The sequence below is a fragment of the Pipistrellus hanaki genome (genome assembly GCF_964339955.1).
Source record: "Pipistrellus hanaki genome assembly, chromosome: 13".
NCBI lineage: Eukaryota > Metazoa > Chordata > Mammalia > Chiroptera > Vespertilionidae > Pipistrellus > Pipistrellus hanaki.
In genome coordinates, this window is record NC_140515.1 from 39428921 (window position 1) to 39455034 (window position 26114).

Here is a 26114-nt window from a genome sequence, read left to right on the forward strand (position 1 = left end):
GGTATGGGGAACTCCTTCAAAAACCTCTATCAAGTATCTCTTCTTGCTGGACCCCCATCCTGTCTGCCATGAAGCACAGATAGCCATTCTTCTGAACTCCCAGTAAAACTACCTTCATGACCTTCATACCTTCCTCTGCAAATCATTCAGATTCACATGCCTTTTATTTACAGGACTAAGTTCTATATGCCACGATGAGTTCCTTGAGGTATATTTCTAGTTAGCACCAGCACCACACAATAAGTGCTAAATTAAATGGAAATGTTTCCCATAAACTTAAAATAATTGGTTTTATGTATTTTTCTACATAATTAGTTAATGTCAAGATTGACAACATAAAATTAATTTTTTCTTATTATAAAAGTAATCTGAATTTGTCTCTGAAAAGCTAGAAAATAAAAACATAGCAAAATGAAGAAAATAATGATACCCATAATTTCATAGCCCCGGAACAATTGAATTACAGCTTTCCAATTCTATTTCCATGCACATATAAAATATAAGCACATTCATTTTATAATAAGAATATTTTCATATGTGTATTCTGCTATAATCTTTTTTCTATGTCAATAAATACCGTATGTATCTCTAAAGAGTGATTTAAAGTGGCTGTTGTATCATTCCATTATATGGACATACAATTATCCATTGAACTATTTTTAAGCATTTAAACTTACAGAGTTTGTCAGTATCATAAATAAATATTGTAAAAAAAAAAGCTTTAGAGCAATATCTATGTATATCTTTAATTACTCTCTATTTGTGACAACATAAATAGACCTAGAAGATATTATGCTAAGTGAAATAAGTATGACAGAGAAAGACAAATACTGTAATGATTTCACTTATATGTGGAATATAAAAAAAATAAAACAAATGACCAAAAAAGAAAACAGAAACAACTCACAGACACAGAGAAAAAACTGATGGTTACAAATGGGAGGGGGCTGAGGTCTGGGGGAAAAAGGCAAAGGGGGTTAAGTACAAACTGTCAGTTACAGAATAAATCACGGGGATGTAATGTACAGCACAGGGACTATAGTCCATAAGATCACAGTAACTATGTCTGGTGTTAGATGGTTACTAGATTTACTCTGCAATATGATGTTAGTTTCATGTGTACAACATGGTGATTAGACAATTATATACCTGCAAACTAATGTAATATTGTATGTTAACTATAAATTTTAAAAAATTTTTAAATGTCACAATCCAAATCCTTCTTACCATTTTAAAAAAACCTAAGAAAGTCTAAGCTCAGAATTCTTTTTAGACTTTAGATTTAAACCTTAATTATCCCTCAGGTGTAGCCCCTTTCACACTTATAATATCACTTTGAACTCTAACTTCTCCTCAGGGGAAGAGAGAAATAAAATTTAAATTTAAAAATCATTAATCAAATTTCATATTTCCATATTGGATTTATTCCAAAATCAAGTAAGTCAGGCCAATAAAATAATTCCTCCTATAACTGCTATAGCATTGTGCATTTGTTGAAAACCCCCTTGGAACTATCACAGCCCCATAGAATTCATCTCCATATAAAAGAGTGACACTGCTTAACTATATGCCTTCACCATCAATCTTTCACCCAATCCCCTGCCTGCTAATATACTGAGCAAGTGAATCTCTATTTTTAATGTGCATGAAAGTCTCCAGAGAATGCTGTTAAAGAATGGATTCTTAGTCAGTGGGCTAGCAGGCGTGGGACCTGCAGTTCTGCACTCTCACCAAGCTTCCAGGGGAGGCAGTGCTGTTGGTCTATGGACCACACTTTGAGTAGCAAGGGACACAGAAATGCCTTTTAAACAAAACTGCCTACAATTACCATTGGTTCTTGTTCACCTTTAGTAAAACTCTGCCTGGTTGTTTTCTGATTTTACTTACTACTCTTCACTTTAGACTCGGTGTCATTTTGCAGGTCAAGCTACAGCTACTGGCAACCACAGCTAATCATTCCAGCTGCAGGTGTAAAGCAACAAGTCCTAGTGATCCCTCATCAGACATTGGGGTACATGACTCATTCCAAAGATTCTGCCTGTTATTCCTGGATTCACCAGGCTGGCACTGAAAGATACCTCCTCTCTTCATCCTAAGTAAACTGTGCATTAATAGCTTTGAAATAAGTTTAAAATTAAAAGGTGGGATAAAATACTAATCATCAAATACTAGGGTTCCCAAATTATAGACCGAAACATTTGGTTAGTAGAAATATGATAGTGGCAGGCCCAGTAACTTGGAATTTGCCTGAAAACTCTATCATTACCTTGCAAAATGGATAGAAAAAGAAAGCATATTAAAACAGAGAAAGAAAAAAAAGAGGAGGTAAAAGTAGTGGTGGACTAACCAAGAAGGGTTGGAAACAAGATGAGCTGGATCTCCTGGAAATCATTTGAAGCTGAAAGTTGACTGCTTTCTTTTGGGTTTTGTATATACATCAGGGATTCATTAACATGCGTTTATTTTTGCTTCAATTACTTTATCATTATATATATCAGTGGCTCACAGAATCGCTTGCAGAGCTTATGAAAACAGATTCCTGGACCTGCTTACACTTTCTGATTCAGTAGGGGCCAAGGAATCTGCATTTCTAACCACAACCTTCAATATGCTGCTGGTCCAGAAGCTGCACTCAAGGACCACAGTATATGCCATTCTGAAGAACTTCTGTGTATTTTTCTTTTACTTAAAACAAGTAATTGTTATTTTTAAAATATCTGTGCTTTAATTTCAATGATACTGCACATTTTCCATGTGAATTTTTTTTAATCCAAGGTTATTTTTTCCATTGATTTTAGAGAGAGTGGGAGGGAGGTGGGGAGGGAAAAGAAAGAGAGAGAGAGAGAGAGAGAGAGAGAGCGAGAGAGAGAGAGAGAGAGAGAGAGAGAGAGAGAGAGAGAAAGTGAAAGTGCTACATCAATTAGTTTGCTACACATACCCCCGATGGAGCCAGAAACCTGCAACCCAAGTGCATGCTCTTGACAGGGAATTGAACCCAAGACCATTTGCTGTACAGGTTGATGCTCTAACTACTGAGGCACACCAGCCAGGGCTTTAATGTAAATTTTCAAGTCACATTTTTTACAGTATGGTGATTATAACTTTTAAGCTAGTACAAAATACAAGTGAAAAAAGCGTACAGTGTGGTTTTGTTTGAGTGATACACAGTGGTGGTGAAAAACTTTCGAGAGATTGGGGTTCCTAAAAATAAATGAGGGCAGGATGATAATCAGCAGAGAGCTGAGAGGTTCCCCAATGAAAATTATTGTTTTGTCCTTTCCCGTAAATTCTTAATGTCTTCAGCTGCAGAATAGCTCATTTCTGAGGTTCTTTTTGGCCTCATGAGTTAATCACACCAGGAGGAGTCACTTTAACTCACATGCCTTTAGGAGTAATGATACGTTTAAATGATTAAACAATCAGAAAAAAATGCATATCTCTCTAATGAAAGCAGTTAGCACACAGACCCATGGTTTATATGAGTATCACAAGTCATTTGTAAATAACATGTTCATTCCAGATATGTAAAGAGTTCTGTCATGCCCTGTGAAGTAAATTATATTTTATTGGTGCCTGGGTGTTTCATAACTTTTATTTATTTGCTGCAAGAGTGGAGAATTAAGATAGAGTAGTTTATTTCACCAAAAGACTGACAAATGGCTCATTAGACACTTATGGAGCTGGAGCTAATTGTTCGATTTTTTTGTTGTTGTTGTATTAATTGTCACTGCTTGCTTATCGTGCCTGGTGGTCATCGGTGCCCATTTCTCACACTATCCCTCAGACTACCCTTGAAAATAACACTTTTTAAAAAAAGAGAAGAAAACAGAACTTAAAATGTAATTTGGGTTGGAGGAGTGCATGGGAGGGATGACAAAGGATTAAAGTGATGGCCTTTCCCCACAGGGCCCCCAATAACCATCAATCCCAAACAGCAGTCACTTCACATCACCTAACAGCTTGAGTCACAGAGAGTCAAAGAGCTGCTTTTTGTTATTCAGATTCAATATCATTTACATTGATACTTTTTTTTTATTTTGCCAGAGACATAAGGTCAGAATTGATTGAATATGTACTACCTGCATATAATGATTTCTCGTTTTTTACAATCATGTGCTAACGCTGCACAGTAATGGCCTATGGATGAAGAGACAGATGTACTACCATCATTCGCTACACATTTGCATTAACAAATCATCATTTAATTGAAGCCCATCCAACAAGTTTATGCTACTTAAATAAAGTTCCTTTCAATAAAAGATGCCACGATGACACATGGTTGCTAACTACGAGGAATAATTTTTTTCAAAAAATTATATTTATGTCAAAGGCTTAGGTGTGCATCACACAACCATTTATTAATTTTAATTTTGCTTGGAATAAACAACCTGACAAATGGCATTTCAATCCAGGCTACTATGGAGCAGGATCATTCCCGTTTAAATAGAACAGTAACACCACAGTCTCTGCACGGTGGGTTTCACCTCCTATCCTCTTCCCAAACATATTAAAGAGCTGACTTACATAAAAGCTATGTAATAGGCATATATTATTAATCATGTCAAAGCTTTAACATTAATATAAACCTAAAATCCTGCTCCTATCAGGGAGAACTATTATCTTTAAAATATTTAGTTTCCTGTGTTAATAGTTAGAAAATTACACAATAGACTCAAAATTTCTATGCTTCTTTTAAAAAAGCAGGGGAGGGTTGCTGTGCAAATACTGATTCTCATCTTGGTTTCACAAACATGTTTGTCACTTATGCCTCTTTTAGGAACATTCTGATTGCATTTACCACATTACCTAGTGCTTATCTTCAGTAGGGAGAAAACAAAAGGAGAATGGGGGAGTGGGGAGGGACACACGACCCATAACTAGCATTACCTCTCACTTATAAAATGTCTCATTGTCTTAAAATCAAGAGTGCTTAAATAGGGTAAGGACATTTTCTCCCACTCCTTTCCAAGTCCTTATGTGCAAGTGGTGTTTCTTTGTTCATGCTAAAGGTAAGGACACGCACTTAAAGTCAAGTTCTACCTATTGACAGCCTAAATGCAGAGCATTATGTACTTTGTGGACAGATAAAGTATACACACATCTATTCACATATGTGTACAGACCTACAGGTGAGAGTGAAAGGTGTTATGAGGGCATTATTCTGACAGCTTTTAAGCTGACAAAACATTGTCCTTAATGCATGTTTTATTTTCTCCAAATAAAAATTACCTTTTATTTCCCCTGGGTTTATGTACCTTAACGATATGTAAAAATGTTTTATTTAAACTGGCAACTGAAATCTCTGAATTGTTCAAATAAACCTTCTAATTGTTTTCTAAACTGCATTATTTTAAAATGAGAGCAAGACTAGAGGAAAATAGGAAGAAAAATTTTAATCTATACCTCAGTAGGTTGCTTAGGGTTCCTTTTACAGTTCCTTTTACTGTAGAGACAGGTGAAATTTCACCTTAGTATAGGATTCCAACTAAATTATGGCATACAGAAATGTGTCATAAATCAACTTCAAATGCTGGACAAAAGATAAATAACAGAAGATTTATATTCTGACATACAGAACACTCTCTAACTACAATACAATGAAAAGAAAAAAAATCCTACTGTGCTACTCCAGCGCTGCTGCTTCTTGCCCTTTTTATATGTTAACTCGGAATGGTAATTATGAATCCTGCAAGTTGACTTCTGTTTTCCAGAACTATGAGTTGTACGTAAAACGTGCTTTTTCATGGAAACAATTACCATTAATCAAAACACTGAGCGCTAATACCACTCAAGTCCAACCCACCGCTGTGCCCAGCAATATATCAACCTGTCTGTTGTCAAACACACTAAACAAACTTAAACAGACTGTTTTCACTACAAATAACAGGAAAAAATGCTTGCTAAGTAATTTCTAAATTCAAATTGCTATCTCCGTAATCCATTCTGTCACTGGGTTTTAATTTTAAGTATCAATCACCGTCCAACACAGACAGATCACTATTCGGCTCTGAAAGAAAGAGAAGCAGTGGCACTGATGAATGGAGCTGCCTGCAGAAGACTAGGTGGGACAACGGATTCTGCTAACCTCTGATAATTTAGAACAGGAAAACACGCAACATGTAATACATTTCACTTTTTTAGGGGTTTGTAATGCTTCACTTCCCAGGATGGACTATTAGCATAAGAAAAGAACGTCTGATTGTACATTTCACTTTTTTAGGGGTTTGTAATGCTTCATTTCCCAGCAGGGACGATTAGCATAAGAAAAGAACATTTGATGGCTCTACAGGAGTCAGAAATAACAAAACTATTTCATATACCAAGTATGCAAGGCCCATAACTCTATTATTTTCTATTTACTTTAATTTTGAAATCAGTCTTCAAGAAAATGACATGAGAAGTTTTCTATGAAGATGAAAACCACTTCACCTCTGTTCACATAAGCATCCGACATGTATATCACCAGCAAGTTCAATACACAACTATCTGTATGCAAAGCTGTCATCTATAACTGTGGTAATTAAGTAATTGCCTTGAAAAACCTTTGGTTTTATCACTATACCTTATACTTTCCCTATTTTACTCTAATTCTCCTCCGTTAGTCATTCAACCAAAAGATAAGACCCTCATCCCAGAGACAAAGGCCAACTATTTTATAAATCAGGAAGTCAGCTCTCTTTACTAATTTCTAATCAGTGGAGATGTCAAAGTATTTGCTAAAAGACGACGAGAAAGGGGTTGGGAACAGGGGAGTTTAGCAAACAGATCAGGCATTTACTACCAGCAAGCTCCATTATGGATTTCTGAGCTTTGTAAGCCAAGCTCCCCCAAGTGTAATTACATTTTTATTTATAATGGGTTTGTGACTGTTAACTTCATGTTGCCGATGCCTGTTTCCCCCACACATGCTCATACACACCAATGTGAAATAGCATTCTGTATTTACTACTAGACAGAACACATTGATGATGATTCCTTTCACTTACAAATCAAATCGAACATTAATGAAAATATATTCATAACACAAAAAAAGCCAAGGCATGCAGGGGCTGAGACAGACCATGTGCATAATTAACAGATCACTCTTTCACATAATCAAATTATTTTTCACAGTTTTATGTAGCAGGAGGGCCACTACAAATCCTGTATAGAAGGATATAAGGATGCTACACATAGCAGACTACAATTTTAGTGCTAGGGATAGCCACGATTAGTGCAAATGTAACTAGGAAAAAGGTCTGAAGTCCACCCAAAGACCAATGTGTTCTTATTCAGTTGAGCAGTTTGTTCATTCACAAACCTATCCTCCTGATAGAATTTATCACCTTTGTGTTATCATTAATCCCTCTTCTTCTCATTTAGGTAGAAACCTCTGTATACTTTACACCTACTTTTAAATGCTTAATACCAGTAACCACAGGAGAATCTCTTCTCCCCTTGAAAAACTGCAAATAAAGATGTCAGCTATTGAGTATATTTGTGGCAACTCCAGCAGCTGCTGTTAAATACCAGCTGGTCTAGCTGATTAAAATTACCTCCGAGTTGGTATTATAAAGATGCCTGGGCAACGTTGCTGTATTAATGGATTATTGAGTGAGCGATGAAAACCTTGGCCAGCTGATGCGTTTTATTACAGATAGGCTTTATGATGTGTAATCACTGTAATTTTTACAACTAGAGAAAATATGAAAAAAAGGAGTCAAAAAATTCCCATAGAAACGGATTTAACTAGATTATTCCTACCATTCTATTTCCTAGAAGGAATCAAAGTACATAATTACTGTGTTAAATATCCAGGTACAGACCTATATACACAATTTATCCCTCTATCTATGTGGGTATGTTACCATCAATACAGACAAGCAGAGAATGCACATGGACATATGCAGTATGCATACAATTTGTGTGAATAGATATTTACTATGTCGTTGTCTGCCAAGCCATGCAATTGGCTACAATGAGATCACATGACCTAAAGTAGTGTTGAGCTGTTCACCAGCTGGGCAATAGCTGAAAATCCGAATCTGGCCAACTGGACTGTGGTTTGCAGTCCAAGGGACAGGATCATTTCTCTCCCTTTACCACTTCCCTTTAGCTGTTTTCTGATAAGCCAAGGTTTTTATAGAACTCTACCAAATTGTCCCCAGACCCTGTAACTTCCAGCTTATGTTCAAAAGAAGGCATGGCAGTTTATAGGCTCAGCTGGTTCTGTGGCTGCTGCAGGGGCCAGGACCCTAATCTATCAGTTTCCAAGGTCCTTCAAATGCACTGTCCTATTAATGGTACTGAAGGCTCCTGAATGCTCCGAACTATTTTAAGAATAAGCACGAACTTGCTGCAGGCTGTGGCCAATTACAATGGATCAAGTAGAGGATAAAATTCATTCAAATATGTCTCTAGGTGAATTAGGATCTTGTAGGAAAAGACAGCTATCTCATACTGGATTCTCTTTTAGATAATCCACAGTTTACAGTTGCATTTAAGAACATAATGTTTATCATCAAGTAATATCTAGTGTGTTGTTTGGGTTTTGCTGTGTAATACTTAACATCAATTTTTTACACACCCAGAGTAAAATACATCCACCTTGTGACTGGATAGCAATGAAACTTATTTTTATTTAACAAAGGTACCAAAATGTCTCTGTGAAATTATTCTTTCAGAGCCAGAGGCCTTGGTCGACTTTTTGTATACCTCTCATAGAAGCCCAGAGGTGTGCTCTAAGGATGAGTTTTATTCATGTAAGTAACTAAGACTTCTAATTAGAGCCACATGTGATGAACAACCTGAGAAATGAGGTTAGGCAATACTTTGAGATCAAACGTTTTTTTAAAAATTATTTTATTCTACCATCATGACATAGGTTGCTAATGAAGATAATTTCAAAAAGGAAATAAATTCCAGAAGTATTTTGAGTAATAATGTTTCATTAAAATAGATGTCTAACTTATTAAAGTGACCATGCTTTTGAAGAACCACAATCATTTTCAAGATAAAAACACTTGTATATTGGCTTAAAGAACTAATCATTGTTGGTTAAAGCATTTGGTTTGATCATGTTTTCATGGAAATGAATGTAGTCATTTGTGTGCAAATTTGATATGGCTTTTATTTGCCATTTTGTCCAATCTCTCATTCATAAGGCAACCATCCATAAAATTTCTGATAGCTAGTTTGCAGTCCAAGGGACAGGACCATTTCTCTCCCTTTACCATTTCCCTTTAGTTGATTTCTGATAAACTAAGCTGGGGACTGCTGAGCCTCTGTTGAAACATTGGGGTGAAGGTAGAGGATTTTTCCACTTGCTGATTCAAAATCTGCACTCCCACAAAAATTATTTCGATTGGTTCTTCTCTAGCCTTCTATGGATACTACTCCATGTTCTATTAATACTACTCAGATACCCAAGTGATGTAACATAGAGCACACTGCTTGACATCAGTAGGTGTTTAATAAAGCAAATGCTGAAGGAATGATGGCTTAAAGCAGTTCTATTTTTAAAACTATTAAACTGAAAAATTCAATCATCCTACATTAATGAAATCAAGTAAAGGATATAAACTTTAAAAGCTAAGAGAAAATGACATACACAGCTTAATCAAATTTCCTTAATGTGAAAACTTATAAATCTAATAGCTAGGCAAAGAGACAAACTTCTGACGAAGTAACTGATCAAACCACCTCACATTTACTACTGTTTTAAAACTGAATTTTCCACAGAAGCATAGGAGAGAAAACTCATATTAAGATCTGGTCTACCCTGATTTGTCACTGTTGTTCTAAATACCAAAAAACAGGACACCCTCCTGCTTAGAGCTGATCAAGGTACAGAAAGACAGCTACATATTGATGGGCTATACCAAAGCAAAAGGCAATTGGTATATGGGGGCTCAGGACTCCAGAAAGAACCATTTCCCATTACTTTATAGTGGAGAGGTATATGAAATCTGCCATGGAATTAGCTGCCTGTGATGGTATCAAACTCACCAACATGAGATTTGCTAAGTTGAAATATTCAATTATTTAATGTGGATATTAAAGAAATCAGATTGAAGCATTTCAGAAGTAGGTAAATAGTGACCTTCCAGATCCTAAAAAGCTGGGTTTCTGTGCAGGGCGAATGACAAAGCCCTATAGCCTGGTGTCAGATACCTCACTCCACCTGGTCACAATATATTCATCCATATCACTGAACATGGCAGTTACATAAAACTAAAGTTCAAGCCTAAATGTAATATCATTCAGTCTACAAATTTTTCATTTTGAGAAAAACAATATAATAGGAAAATGGTGAAGTAAAAATATTCAGTCAAAAGTTTTTATCGAATCTGGTAATTTGATAGGAGAGAAAATGCAGCTCTATCTTGTCCAAACTGTTCGGATAACTACATGATAGTTCCACATAAAAAACCTCCCTTCCTAAAGACGTATCTATTTTTTTAAAGTTCTAATATATTGTCAGATATTAAGGTAAATACATTTGATAATATTGCAGATGTTAAAACAAAGTTATTTCATAATAAGTATTCTTGCCATGTCCTCCATTTTCCGTAATTTTTCAAAGATTACTGACAATAGTTCAAATACACCTTTAAGGTGTTTCAGTTTTGTGGTGAAGTGTCATATGTAAAAGCTATGAGCACAGAGCCTGGCACATAGAATAGAATAGAGATATGAAATGAAATAGAGCTGAACCAGTTAGTTCTTGCTCTTAACTCTTATAAATCTACACATTGGGAAATGATAGTAATTCATAATTAGGTAGAGCTGCAATGTAAACTTTTAATACTTACAACCCATATATCTGTGGTGCAATTTCTAGTCTGTTCAAGTGCATGTAGAGCTCAATATCATGCTTCTTCAGTAGATGATCCTGGATTTGGTTGACTTTAGTAACAATAGCAATTGTTGGCCCTAAGTCCTGTGGTCTAGCAAAGGGGATGGGGGTCCACAGTGTTTCTTTCCCCTAAAAACAAGAAAAATACAACAAGTGTTATATTTCAATTTGAAATTAACAAATATGTGGACATCATTCTTGAATACATTTATCTATTGGAGTTTAAATAAGAACCAATAACTAGTCAAAATAGAATAAAAAATCATCTAATGACAAATGCTTATAATGTGGAATCATATGCTGATTATCATATAGACTGAGGATTGTGAACATAAAGGCCAGAAAATGTCTTCTAAAATACTTTCTACCTGTATTCTCTTGACCAATTTATCTTGTGATGTTACGCATTACAAGATAATTCTGGCTAGAGGTAGTGGTGGTCAGTAGTCTATCTGTCCATGGGCAGTTTATCTAATCAGTAATAGTACCTAAAAGACACTCTAATGAAAACTTATTTCTTGTGGCATAAAACTAGAATATGAAAAAAAGCAAATGAAAACTTTTAATTTGAATTCTCAAAGCCATAAGAAAGTCAGAAAACAGAGGAAACTAAAACTAGAAAATAAGATGTTCTTTAACTGTACTTTATCAATTTAAATAGCTAAGTAGACAACATTTAAAAACTCTCTAGACTAAAATATAGCTCACTTAAAAAAACACACAAGACAATTTATGTGGACCAACTATATCTTCTCCCGTGTTCTACAGTAAGAAAAATATAACTAACTCCTTGTAATGCTTTCTTGAAAATTTCAACTACCCTGTCAAAGCTGATATTGTCCTTGATTTTACCCCTCTCTAAAAATGGGATTTATAGCAGCACCCATGACTGTCTGCCTATCATTCATCCTTAGCCTACTGCTGTAGCTCAAATTTATGTTTCTGCTTCACAAATACTGCTTTTTCACATAGTTCTTGTCTTAGTTTTATTCTCTATTTTACACACAATTCCCTGGATAATTTCAGTCATCCACAGTGTTTCAACCAAAACCCTTTCCAAAGATTTCCTAATATGTATTCATAACCTAGAACTCTCGAGTGTTTCCCCCATACATTCAAATCTTGGCAAGAAATCTTGGCAAGTAGGCCCACAACTAAGTTTATTATCTTCTGCTCAAACACACGTTTATCCTTTCCCCATGTATACCTCAACCCATGCTCCAATAAGAACACCCACTTTACCAATTTTAGTTCTCAGAACTACTGTCTCCTCTTCCTTAGCTGTACTGTTATAACCTGATTTGGAGCCCTAATTATTTTTCTCATCCTAACTGGTCCCACTGTCCCTAATTTAGTCTGCTTTCAAATCCATCTATTGCCCTCCTTAAAATATTTTTACGCAAGAAGAAAAAAACCCACCAAATTATTTGGCCTGATTTCTAAAGCTTTTCATTCATTCGCAAGGCTACAGAATTCTCACTTCTACAGATCCTGGCGATGGCATTCTTTTACCTGAATATCCCCTCCCCAGAGCTCCCAAGTATATTTAAAAATGAGGGTAAAGTCCTATTTCATTACCGTCTTCTCTACTACCACAGTCTCCTTTACTACTTCTAGGCCTTCGGAACTGTGGAGATCTCTAAGATTAACATAATCTTTTCATCATTGGACCAGATTCAGGGGCACAAAAATAAGGTAAAAGCTCTTGTCTTTGTAGTTGGGAAGGGAGGACTACAGAGAAAATAACTGAGAATTCTACATGAGAGCATGGCGAATCAGGCTGGTAGGAACCACAGAGGAGAGGAGGAGCCCGTGTTAGTACAACGAAACATTTCCTGGAAGGGGTTCCATCTGTCTCTCCAGGATCATTTCTGGTCTTAAAATGTGTCCTGTCCGACGGGTGTGGCTAAGCTGGTTGAGCACTGTCCCACGTACCAGGAGGTGACTATTCCAGGCCAGGGCACATGCCGGGGTTGGAGGCCTAATGTCCAGGAGGGGACATGCAGGAGGCAGTCGATCAATGTTTCTGCCTCATGGATGTTCCTGTATATATATCCCTCTCTCTAAAATTAATAAAAACATATATTTTTAAAAATAAATGCATCCTTTGTACTTCCTGCATGTCTGCTGTAGTGTCTTTTGGTCTGAAGGATATAAATCTGTATCAATTTTTATAATTCAATTGGTTTTTATTCACTTATTTAAACAGGAGAAGAGGAAATCTTTATATTGTGGTCATTTATTATAAAAATAATACATCCAAAACACCTTTTTCTGATTTTGTAATATCTAACATTCTCTTCAAATAATAAGTATTTTAATGCTTAAAATTTTTAATTAAAGATTTAATTTAGAAATTTAATTCTTGTTAAATTATTTCCTACTGATATTAAATTGAAATAAGTGTTTGGGTTTTCTTGAATGGGTGTTAATTGTAAGATATTATTCACATTCAAAAAGCAGTGGTTATTTTGAAGCCAAATTTTCTTTAAAAACAAGTGATTTAACATTTTATGTATTTTGGTCAAGCAGTTTTCCTTTCTTGAAAACCCTGTGCAGCTGAGTTCCATACAGTGTAGGTGGAGGCACTGACCTCACACAGGGTTCCTAACAACCCCATGGAAGACAGATCACTGTATCCAGTCTTCTTCTGAGGGTTTTGAATACACATACTACCACAAATATATGGTATTTATATTTGTCACTAGCTTTGGAGAGAAGTGATCCTAAATTAAGCTATTTAAAAATATTTAACTTAATGAAATCATATAATCAATTTCTAGTTTTTATAGAATGAGTTATCATTAAATCAATAGCATATGTAGTCTATTTTTCAAATGCTTAGCATAAAGTTTATATAAACTACCAGGGGCCCATGAATTTGTGTACCTTGAAAAAAACTGCGGGCCTCAAGGCTAAGGTGGGCATAGGGGTGGGTCTCCGCTCATCCTCCACATCCCCCCACAGCTCCTCTTGCTGTGGCCCCCAGTCTCCTCTCTGCCTGCAGCCCTGCACCCGCCACTCCTACACGCTGATGGCACTGGCACCACTTGCATCTGCTGACAGAGTGGAGCAATTGGGGCTGGCGCCAGCAGCAGGTGTAAGCAGGGCTAGCATCATCAGCAGGTACGAGAACAGATGTGGGCCCTGCTCACCCCTCAGGAGCAGGGGGAGGTGGAGAAGTCCTTAGGGGTGATCAGAGCCGGCAGCTGCCACTCACACCTGCTAATGGTGCCTAGTGATTGGGACTGGTGCCAGGTGCCAACAATGGGTGCAAGTGGCATATCTGGTGCGGGCTACAGATGTGAGTTTGGCTGGTGCCGGCAGCGGATATGAGCAGTAGCTCCAGTGCCAGCAGCAGGTACAAGAGGCAGCTGTCAGCCCTGATCACTCCTCAGGATCAGGGAGAGGAGGAGAAGCCCTGAGGGGCAATTGGGACCGGCGCCAGGTGATGCGAGTGCCAGGTGGGAACACAGTGCACGGGAGCAAAGAATTTTCAGTAACCATCAGAAGCTCACCCTGATGACAGTGTCTGGTGCCCCACCTTGGTCTGGTGCCTCTGCTCACCTGCTCCACCATCCCACCATGGCCAATGCCTGCCACCATGTTCCATGCACAGCCCCTGGTGGTCAGTGCATGTCATAGCGACTGGCTGTTCAGTTGTTTGGTTGTTCTGCCATATGGTCTATTTGCATATTAGGGTTTTATATAGATAGATAGCTTGAATGATTTCCCCTGTGCTCAGAATACTTATAACAAAATCTCTCACATTTTAAAAAACTCAAAAATAATATTCCAGATCACTTAGTGCTAAATAGTGAAATCAAAAGAGAAGCTGGAGTTATTATAAAATACTTCCTTATCATCAGGATTTCTTATAATAAAGAATGCTATTTGCATTTAACAAATATGATCAAATGGGACAGCCACAACTACCAATAAAACTAGAAAAATTTTCTAACCATTTATTAAGCAGTCAATGTGTTCTGCAGAGTAGAGCCAGTCCACAAACTGCAATGGGATAATGATTTTATGCCTTTATGTAAACCAATGCACTGATTTTTTCATCAAGCAATTCTAAGGAAAAACAAGTCTGCTAAAATAAGCAGCAAATAATATAACTGAATTTTCAAAGGAACTAGAAGAACTGAATATGGGAGTAGTATATTATCTTTTCGAACTTCTTTGTAAAAAGATGAGAGAATCAGAAAACAATAAAAGGGGATTCTTTAGAAGTGCTTTTAAGGAATATTTTACTCAATGACATATGAAAGTAATTAATATAAATATTCAGAAGCCACAGCATCTATGTGTTCACTTATAAAATGAATGCCTTTCTTTGCATTATCTTAGTCATTTTCATGAACTTGACTCAGTAATATCAACATAAGTAGGTGAAACTAAGAAAAATGGTAACTCACATGTTTACCACTCAGTTTTTTAGATACAGTAAATAAGTTATAAAATACAAAATGACCACTGTATAAAATAATCATGATGCCTGCATTAAATGTATTCAAATACTCTCTGCTCAAAATTCTGATGCTCACATAAGTTTACAAGTTTATCAAATCACTTGCCAAGAATATAAGGTTATTGTTCCACAACATGTGTAGTTCATCACATACAGTGACAGCAAGTTTCTGCTCTGATCACCCTTACAGAGGTAACAAGTTCTGCTGAAGGGAGACTTTATCACTGAGGCCAGGGGTTGGCAAATTTTCCCTGTAAAGAGCTAGACAGTAAATATTTCAGGCTTGACAGGTCATACAGTCTGTGCTGCAACAATTCACCTCTGCTGTTGTAACATGCAAGCAGCCACTGACAACAAGTAAACAAACAGGCATGGCTGTATTGCAATAAAACTTCTTTTATGGGCATGGAAATTGAATTCCATATTATTTTCATCTGACACAAATTATTCTTCTTCTTTTCATATTTTTCCAACCATTTAATAATGTAAAAGCCATTTTAAGTCACAAGCTGTAGAAAAACAGATGGCAGGCCAAACTGGCTTGCAGGCAGTAGTTTGCCTTGACCTAAACCAAAGGCATAAAAAGCATTAGTTATCCATTTCATTTTTTAAGAGATGGAATGAAGTGACTGACTAATACATGGTTTCTAACCAGAATGCAATCAATTATATCAATATAAAATAAATTAATCATATAAAATATAGTGTGCCCAAAACTCTTAATATATCTTGCCAGAATAATTTGCAATGTTTCCAATATTGTATAATAAAAATGAAAATACCATAATGATCTCTAGGTTAGCATATATGTTTGTTTATGGTAACAGATCATTCAGAAATGTCATGCCTAGAGACAGACCAGAAGAACAAAAAACAGATGTTCACACAAAAGTTTGTACACAATGTTCATAGAAAGCAAAAAGTGAAACAAAACCTAATGTCCATCAACAGATTTATGGTTAAACAAAATGTGGTATAGCCACACAATGAAATATTATTCGGCCATTAAAAGGAATGAAGTGCTGATGCATGGTACACCATGAATGAACACTGAAAACATTATGCTAAAGGAAAGGAGTCAGTCATAAAAGGCCACATATTATATAATTCTACTTATATGAAACGCCCAGAAGAGGCAAGTATAAATACAAAGTAGATTAGTAACAGCAGAGGCTCTGGGAAGAGGGAATGGGGAGTGACTGCTATTGGGTATAGGATTTCCTCTTGAGGTGAGGAAAATGTTTTGAAATTAGATGTGAGGATATTTCACAATCTTGTGAATATACTAAAATTCACTGATGTACACTTTTAAAAGGTGAATGTTACAGTATATTAATTATATCACAATAAAACTTATAATTAAAAAATAAGGATATGAGAAAGTAAAAAAAAAAAATGCTTTGATGCTAAATGTGTAAATTCCATAGTGATGCATTAGTAAAAGTAAAACAGCCTATTTATTACAAAGTTTGTCTATGCACTTTAGTTTATAATATGTCTATCAATTCACTAGGATAGCAACAGATCAGGTAGATAAAGGCACTTTGTTAAAAGTTTATAATAATTTTAAATAAGTTACACTGCATGAATATCATACACACATATAAGAAGTTTCCATTTATTTACACAAAAAATTTATATTATCTTTGCATAGATCTGCCAATATTACTATAGTTATGGCTTAAATCCCAGTTCAATCTTATTCCACAGGTATTTTCATATTTTCTTTTATATAGTAATAACTAGAGGCCCGATGCATGAGTTCGAGCACGGGTGGGGTCCAGCCGATCCACGCTGATTGGGCTGGGCCGGCTGCGGGGGAGGGGCTCAGGCAGTTGGCCACTGGCCCCATGCCCTGGTCCAACTCTCAGTCAAACTCCCTGTCAAGGGGCCAATTTGCCTATTGGCCTCTTATTATATAGGATAATGGCTTTTATAATCTGATTATATGTCATTACTTACTGAAATTATTTGTTCCTTCAAACATTCCGAAAAGATCTGTACTATATGAATTACCTTTTGACTATCATGCTCGAAAGTAGAAAACCAAGGTTCAGCAGTTTCCATAAGTTGTGAGAACATCGCACTAAAATGTAAAAAAATAATATACTGTTATTAAATCTTCACTAAAGTAAATATGGTATAAAAAATAAAAATATCAGAAGAAAGTATCTGTACTTACTAGGCATCATGTTCCAGATATTCAGGATTCAATAGCGTTTTCATTTCCTCACTTAAAAAAGTAATACATACAAATCAAAATGTGTCATTTTGTAACAGAAGATGATTCAGAGGTTACCTTACTCTATAATTACATATAATGTGCAAATGAAAAAAATTATTCTTTTTTAATAAAAAAGAACAATTCCATTAACAAATGAAATCCTTCCTTTCTCTAAATATAAAAAACAAATTAGCTGCCTTGTTTGTACCACAATGAGATAACTATTTAATTATTCCAAATAAAAAATAATAAATAACAAATACAAATAACAAATACAAATGTGACAACATATTCATTGAATGTTCCTGATCTATAATAGAATACATTGATTACTCCAAAATCTATTACTTATTTCTAAAATAACGCCCAAAAATATATGTTTACTCATCAAATACATCATATCAAAACATTAACTTTCTTTTAATGACTTCCATTTTTACTACATTTCAATATAAATTAATCAGTGACAGCACCTCTTCCAAATCTACTCTAGTGTTGGTTTTACATTTTAATGGATTGAAATAGCTAAAGCACGTTTAACTCATTTAAAAGCAAATTTTTCAATCATCTATACCTTCCTATTAAGTATATTCCACTTACATGTTTTAAAAAAGGTAAAACTGACATAAAAACAGGATCTCATACTAACTTTACCCTTATTATTTTTTAAAATAACTAAACAAAAGTAATTAAGACGTGATTACTATAGTCAGATCCTGTAAAATCAGTATAATTTAAAAAAACAAACAAAACTCAATAGGAACTAGACATACTAATGTGTAATATAGTAAATAAAAGTTAATTTAACAAAGGTCCTAGTCTATGTTCAGCAAAATGGATGGCTACATTTGATTAATAAAGATAATGTGTGTTTTCTTTATCTTTCCTGCATATAACTGGACTAGTCTGTGAAATATCCCTGACAAAGTTTTATAATCCTTTGCTATTTCTAAAATGCTTCCTAGCTGCCTCTCTTCAGCTCATCGGTTAGGGCCAGGGGTCCTCAAACTTTTTAAAGTGGGGGCCAGATCACGGTCCCTTAGAGAGCTGGAGGGCAGGACTATATGAACTACTAATTCCTACTGTAACACCTCGGCTGCGCTCACTGCCCAAAAAACCTGGCGGGCCGGATCAGACTCCTCTGCGGGCCGCATGTGGCCCGCGGGCCGTAGTTTGAAGACCCCTGGGTTAGGGTATCTTAAGTTAGAAAATAAATTCTTACTACTAGCTTAAGTTAAATACAATTAAGTTATTTGCTGGAAAGATTAAGTTTAATGTATCTCAAAAACTAGACTAGAAGTTTCCATAATAATAAAAAAAAAAAAAGCATAAAAGTGAAAAGCTACAAGGTGAGACTTTTATTTCATTTTAGATTTCAGTATCTTTCTCTTATGAACTGAACTGAGTCAAACTTGGAGAAAGTATCTCACAGACAAGGTTCCCACACAGCTTATAGTAAAATAATGGAGTATTAGAAGATAGTATATATGAACACAATCAATCTAGCACTTTGCCATTACAACAAAAATTTCTTCTTCTTGACCCATTCATTATGTCTTTCTTTGGTATACATATAAGATTTGCAAAGATATTTATGTTTCCAAATTTTCCCTAGCTGAACTGAGATTACAACTATTAACTATGTTAATACAACTAAGTGGGATTAATCAGCCACATGAAACACAACCAAATGTTTATAATTTACAAAAGTATCTTCAAGTAAAAAGATTTTGAGGCAAGAAAAGATTACAGCAGGGCTTGTAAAACAGATGGAGCTCATATAAAAACTTGCCTTGGTTGAGCAGACTCGCTGGCATGAAGAAAGGCTTGGTGGTCACAGTGTAGGATAAAGACTATAGGCGCTAAGAGCTCATGCATGCCCTGAAACACAAGAGCAAGAGAAATGAAAGGGTGGGATGTTTGTAGTCCACTAGTGGACAGAATAAGCCCAGATAAATGCTTTTTCAACCAGTCCCTGCTACCATTTCCATAATAGAAAAACATAAAAATGAAAAGCTACAAGATGAGACTTTTATTTCATTTTAGTTTTGGTTCCAATTCAACCACAGCATGGTATTCTGCTTTAAAACATGGAGAGTAGTTCTCTTTTAAATGACACAACAAACAATAAATTGGCAATGTAGACAACCTTGCACCTGTCAGTTGCTTCAAGATCTGTACTCATAAATATGAATTTCATTTATGCAAATTACAATCATGAGCTACAGTATAAAGATCTGCAGTAAGAAGGGCAACTAAGAACTGTAGACCTAAGGAAATTACACCCAATGTTTTCATTATATAATGGCTCAAAATTAGGATGTCTGTAGATTTGGAAAGAGCTGAAGTCAGCTAGCTGGAAATGTTGGATAATAAGAGAAAGAACCTTTAGCTGGTATAATAGGAAACAAAGTTTTGAAAATTTGATTTTCAAATTGTTTAATCTGATGTGTACCTAAATTTTTTCCTGTCTAATTTCAACTATAAGATTACTTATAAACATATTTAGTGATTTCACCAATATGATTCTTGTTCCTTGTATTGATGTTCATCTGTGAATTATATGAATAGGCAGACACAAAAAGATATATTTTCTACTTGGCTGCCTTTAAAAAGTATTATAAAATCTAGTATTGTGGGGAAATAAGGTATTCCAAATTAGTAACCTGCCTTGCTAATTGAGATTTTTTTTTTCCTCTTAAGGGTTAAAAAACACAGATGTTTTAGCAAGTTAAAAATAGATTGCACTTTTATGCCTCTGAAAGTGAGTAAATTACCATTTCCCTTTTGCTTAATAACTATGGGTTATCTTTTATAAAGACAAGACAAAAAAAAAAAACTACCTTTACAGGAAACAAGAATAAAATATACAAGCAGAGAGAAGAAACGTTTTTGCTGGTGAAATCAGAGATAACTTCCTATGACAGGATAGTCACACAGCCTTCTGCACAATCTAGTAGTACTGTGTTATTCTTAGGAACTTAGTGGCTATCACAAAATAATGTGAAAGTAAGAAGAACTTGATGATATTCTTACAAAATAATTTATGTTCCACTGACAACTTACTTGTTGTAGAGGAAAAATTACCATAAGCAATCTTTTTTAGATAACCATGTCTACAAAGCAGGGCAGAGGGAACTAATTGTGCTTAGCAGATATCTTGTAGAAAGACCTGGATGTGCAGCCTTCAGCACAGCATAGCCTACTACTGGACATCTGGTGCCGGGAGGAGCCAAGGACAGGACATGCCAGTCAAGCTCTGTACATCGGCAGAACTGCTAGCAGCCAGCAGAAGCTAATAAAAACCTGCCTCTCCCTTCAGTCACAGCTAATTCCTTTTTTGGACTCAGCCCACCTGCAGACATATGCTTGAAATAAAAGTTCTTTTGATACATTATGGCCTCATGTCCTAGGTGTGCAACCCCAGCCAACCTACGAACCTTTCACTAATTTATTAAGTGAGCACCGTTTATTGAATAACACTTCTAAGAGTTTTGAAATGTCATCTTTACCATAAACTGAATGTTTAGCTCTTATTTCCCCCCCAGACTTTTACCAGTATTCTATTGGTTCGAATATCCTATCTAATAAAGAAGGAATATGCTAATCATGCCCTCACAAAGATGGCAGCACCCACAGCCAATAAAGAGGGAATATGCTAATTGACTGTCATACCCTCAAAAGATGGCGGCACCCACAGCCACAAGATGGCAGTGCCCAGTCCCCTCAGCCCCCAGGCGCTCAGGGCCAGCCCGAGGCCCAGGCAAGCCTCGGAGGTTGGCTGCCCAGCCACCCAGGGCTGGCCCTAGGGATGACCAAATGACTAAACAAGCAGGCTGTGTGGGGTGACCAGGCCTGCAGGAGGGTAGTGAGGGATGACCAAACAACTGAACAAGCAGGCTGCGTGGGGCGACATGGCCAGCAGGGAGCTTAGTAAAGGATGACCAAATGCCTGAATAGCAGGCTGTATGGGGCAATTAGGCCAGTGGAGGGGTCGGGAGGGGTGACCAGGCTGGCAGAAGGGCAGATGGTGGCAACCTGGCTAGGAGCAGGGCAGTTAGGGACCACCAGGCCGGCAGAGGGTGTTGCAGTTATGGGCAACCAGGCAGGCAAGTAGGTGAGCAATTTGGAGCCAGTGGTCCAGGATTGTGAGAGGTTTAGACCAGCAGTCGGATATCCCCCAAGGGTCCCAAATAGAAGAGGGTGCAGGCTGTGCTGAGGGGACACCCCCACTCTGTGCATGAATTTCATGCACTGGGACTCTAGTTCTTAATAAGAACTTCAGTGTACACACACACATGCATGCGCACACACACACACACACACACACACACACAAAATAAAGGCTATCTCAGAGGAGATGGTGAATCTTCTCCATTTTGCTTCTTGGGCTGTTTATTAGGGTCTGGAGAGCAAAGTAAAAGGTGTGCTTGAAAAAAAAAATACTATACTTTTTAATTTTAAAAATAATTTTACTATTGTAGAGAAAACCTATACTTCTATTCTTCTATACTTCTATACTTCTATTCTTCCATACTATCTATTATTCCATACTATCTATCCTTTTTTTCTCAAAATTATCTTGCCTATTCTAAGTTTTTTCATCCAAGGAAACTTCAATACATAAATTATAAACAAAATACTGCAATTTTTATTGGCACTGCAGTAAAATGAACTTGAAATTGATATTTTTAGAACACCAGATTTTCCAATCCAAAAATTTGTAGACCTGCATATTTTTTACTGGGTTTGTTACTAGATTTTTATTGTTGTTATTAGTGGTAGTGATTCTAAATGGGTCTTTTTCCCTCGATATATCTTCTAACTAATTATGGCTAATTTAATAAGAAATATTTATTGTTTAAATGCATCTCTCACCTTATGTTTAAATGTTCTCTTCCCTCTAATTTCTGTGATACTACTCTCTCCACATTCTCTATTTGTTCAGGCATCATTTGTCTTTGTTTACTTCAAAAATTATTTATTAACTCCCTATGATGTGTTGAAAATACAAAAGTGAATAAAGTAGGCAAGCTCCTAACTATTATGAAGCTTGCAGTCTAGAGAACAAGACACACACAAACCCTGATCCTATTATAGGCTCAGCACATAAAAAGCACTCACTACACAGTGACTGAATAAATGAAATATCTACCCTCAACATAGCAACAAATTGGTGAAATTTGGCCTACAATATAAAAAATGGAAAAGAATAACACTAAACCATATTCCAGTATTTCACATCAATAAATAGGGTGCTCTTTATAATAAAAATTAATAACGTTAAAGACAACTTTTTACCAATTAATTGTTACATTCCAACTAAACTATGGATATTTTCTTAAATAGACTTGGAAGAGACTGTTGGCTTTACTCTCAATTCTAGACTAGTAAAACCCAGAAAATAATTGCAAGTGGCAAGTATTCAGACATCTTTAAAGGAAAAGAGAATTATCTAGACAGAATCATCATAAATTCAATATGCTGTAAATTTGACAAAACATAATACAAAATAATGTAGTGTCAGTATACTTCTTGGTTCCCAAAATGTGTATTTTGCTGCCATCGACAATATCAGCATTTCTGCTTGCTTCAAGCCTTTATCCCTGCTGGATTGTTAGCAGTCACTGCACTCCGAACTCATGCCATTGGAAAATAAAGGTAACGAAGTTTTCTTCATCAACAGCCTGTAGGCTCACAAAATTGAACCTGTTCTTTTATCTGCCTGTGTTCATTTAGCCCACCAAGCAGTCTTTATTAAAGTTGAGGCATCAGGCAGTCAAAGTTCATTAATACCATTTATATAATCTCTGCAGTTTCAATTAACTCAGCAAGACATTCTACTACATGATAACAGTCTCATTAATTCAATAAAACCCCATAACTATTAACAATATGGTCGATGTTAAACGGGGTGTCACCTAGTACAAAATAATAGCTTTAACAGCTTGTGATAAAACTCAAGGTTTTTTTCTTAAATTTGATCTGGCTAAATGTTCAGTCCTTCTACAAAAGGTTTTTTTTCTTTGTAAAAAATCAATGAGATTTTATACATGTACAGGGAGTAATTAAGTCTTATTAACTGATACCCAGGAGTAAGCTAATACTTTCTAATTTAATAATTGATAGACTTTGTCTAAATTATCAAAAATTTGATCTTCTTTATTCCTCTTTAGTCTTCCTTAAAAATGCAGATGGCTACACACATCACAAATGATGGCGTGTGCAGTTATGTTTTTGCTCTGTCAGTGGAAATTGTTTCCATTATTTTAAGACTTCTTCAATCTAGATTTTTCTTTCTCTAAAGGAAAAAGGAAAACAAATCTGTATTTTAGGATAATTTTATTCTGACTTGATTTTCTACCAAATCTTTTACTGTGAAGTATTTTCAAGTATTCGGAAGAGGAGAGGAGGAGACAATGAGGGGATAGGCTTCATTATAAAAGCCAACACAATGAGAAGAGAAGAATGGGAAAATAGAAATAAACCTGGGTCATTGTTGAAGGGCATGGAACTAATGCTGCAAAACCATTCTGCCCCCAGACTTCTTACAAAGTATGATTCTAACATCCTTAGAGTTTAAGTCATTTCAAATGGGGTTTTCTTTTATTTGCTTCCCAAAAAATGCTATACTGATAAAGATTTAATTTCTCCCAGTCTCCCTTTTTGGTGTTTGTTTGTTTGTTTTTAGTGTTGTAACTTTGCATATAGCTTCCAGATATCTTGCTTGAGAAAGTCTTTCCTACACAGATTGTAAAAATATTCTAAATTTTTTCTGGTATACTTGTCTAATTCTTGTTTTTACATTTATATCTTTACTTCATCTGGAATTTGTTCTTCAATAAAAGTATAATTTAATCTTTTTTCTAGATAGAAAGCCAAATATAGAGTCAATAAAAATGTCCTATCTTATCATATTACTATTGCATACATAACTAGACCCATCTTAGTTTGTTCCAGTGATCTACTGCTGATTTCCACACTACCTTCATAGTGCTTTGATCACAGAATATTTATAGAAATTTTCATATCTCCCTTTGTCACTCTTCTTTTCCCCTAAATTCTCTGGCAACTCCGACATATTTAATAATAACAATCCTATATAATAAAAGGCTAATATGCAAACTAGTGGGATGACCAGTCACTAAAAAACACACTGACTACCAGGAGGCAGACACTCAACGCAGGAGCTGCCCCTTGGTGGTCAGTGTGCTCTCACAGTGGGAGCACTACTCAGCCAGAAGCCAGGTTCACAGCTGGCAAGCACAGCAGTGGCAGGAGCCCCTCTCACCTCCGTGGCGGCGCTAAGGATTTCCAACTGATGATGGATTAGGCCCACTCCCTATGGTCTCCCAGACTGCAAGAGGGCACAGGCCAAGCTGAGGGACCACCCCCTCAAGTGCACAAATTTCATGCACTGGGCCTCTAGTAATACTAACACCACAACTACCAACATGAACCCTTAGTGAGAACTAGATGTTTTTAACTCTACAACGTTAATACTATTATTGCCCTCCTGTAATAGATAAGGAAACTAAGGATTAGAAAAGTTAAGTAAGTAAATTGCCTATGCAGCTAGTAACTGATGGAGCTGGATTCATCAGTTACTAAATAAAAGAATATGCACCTAGACAAGTGCCCTTAATTAGCTAAGCTACATAATGCACATTAAAATTAATGTAAAGCTTTTTGGCACTAAATTTAAAATAAATTTGTCCAGTTTTTAAAAAATTACATCTCTCACTTAGATTATCACTATAATGATACTATATTTATACATCAATCTGGTAAGAAGTTATATTTTATTTAATGTCTTCTCATCTAAAAACATGTATCACTTTTCTGTTTATTCAAGTCTGGCTTTATATACTTTAATACATTTATAGTTTTCTTCATATAGCTTTTGTGCCTATATTAAATTTATTTCTAGGTTATTTTATAGTTTGTTTGGCATTGTGAATGGGATGGATTTTTTTTTCCATTTCCCATTCTAAACAGTGATTTGCATAATGTAATTGTATTTCAAAGAATTACAATGTAATTAATATAAAGATATATTACTAATATTAAAACTAAGATAAAATTAGTTCCTTTGGGTATTCTATGCACTAAATAACAAATGTATTATTTAGGACAAGTGTAATATGACTTGGTTTACTATCTTTAAACTGATCAAGTTTTCTTCAAATTAAATACATTGCTTTTACCATATGAATATTTTGTTATATTACGCTGAAATTAGGTGGCTGTCAATTGGACATGTCATAATTTTTGATTGTTAGAAAATTTATTAATTCAGTTTGAATTCCCTCTTGATGTACATTTTGAGAAAGACATAAAAATATTCAACTGGATGTATTCTTTTTTAAATTTTCACCCGAGAATATGTTTTTATTGATATTAGAGAGAGGGGAATGGAGGGAGGGAGGGAAGGAGTGGGGAGGAGAGAGAGAGAGAAATATCAGTGTGAGAGGGAAACATCCATCAGTTTCTTCCCATATGTGCTCCAACCTAGATGTGTGCCCTGACCAGGAATAGAACTGCAACATTCTGATGTACAGGACAATGCTTCAACCCAC

At 35.8% G+C, this 26114-nt stretch overlaps 1 protein-coding gene across 3 annotated transcripts in view; it reads right to left on the reverse strand.

The window, feature by feature from the left end:
• The window catches only part of TBC1D5 (TBC1 domain family member 5), a 375466-nt gene that overhangs the window by 116107 nt on the left and 233245 nt on the right, over positions 1-26114 (reverse strand). For all 3 annotated transcript variants that reach the window (XM_084903302.1, XM_084903300.1, XM_084903301.1), the window contains exons 11-14: positions 19328-19416; positions 17494-17544; positions 17328-17397; positions 10794-10966 (exon numbers count right to left, since the gene is read on the reverse strand). In XM_084903302.1, coding sequence (XP_084759428.1) covers positions 10794-10966; positions 17328-17397; positions 17494-17544; positions 19328-19416 — 383 coding nt within the window. The remainder of the gene's footprint in view (positions 1-10793; positions 10967-17327; positions 17398-17493; positions 17545-19327; positions 19417-26114) is intronic.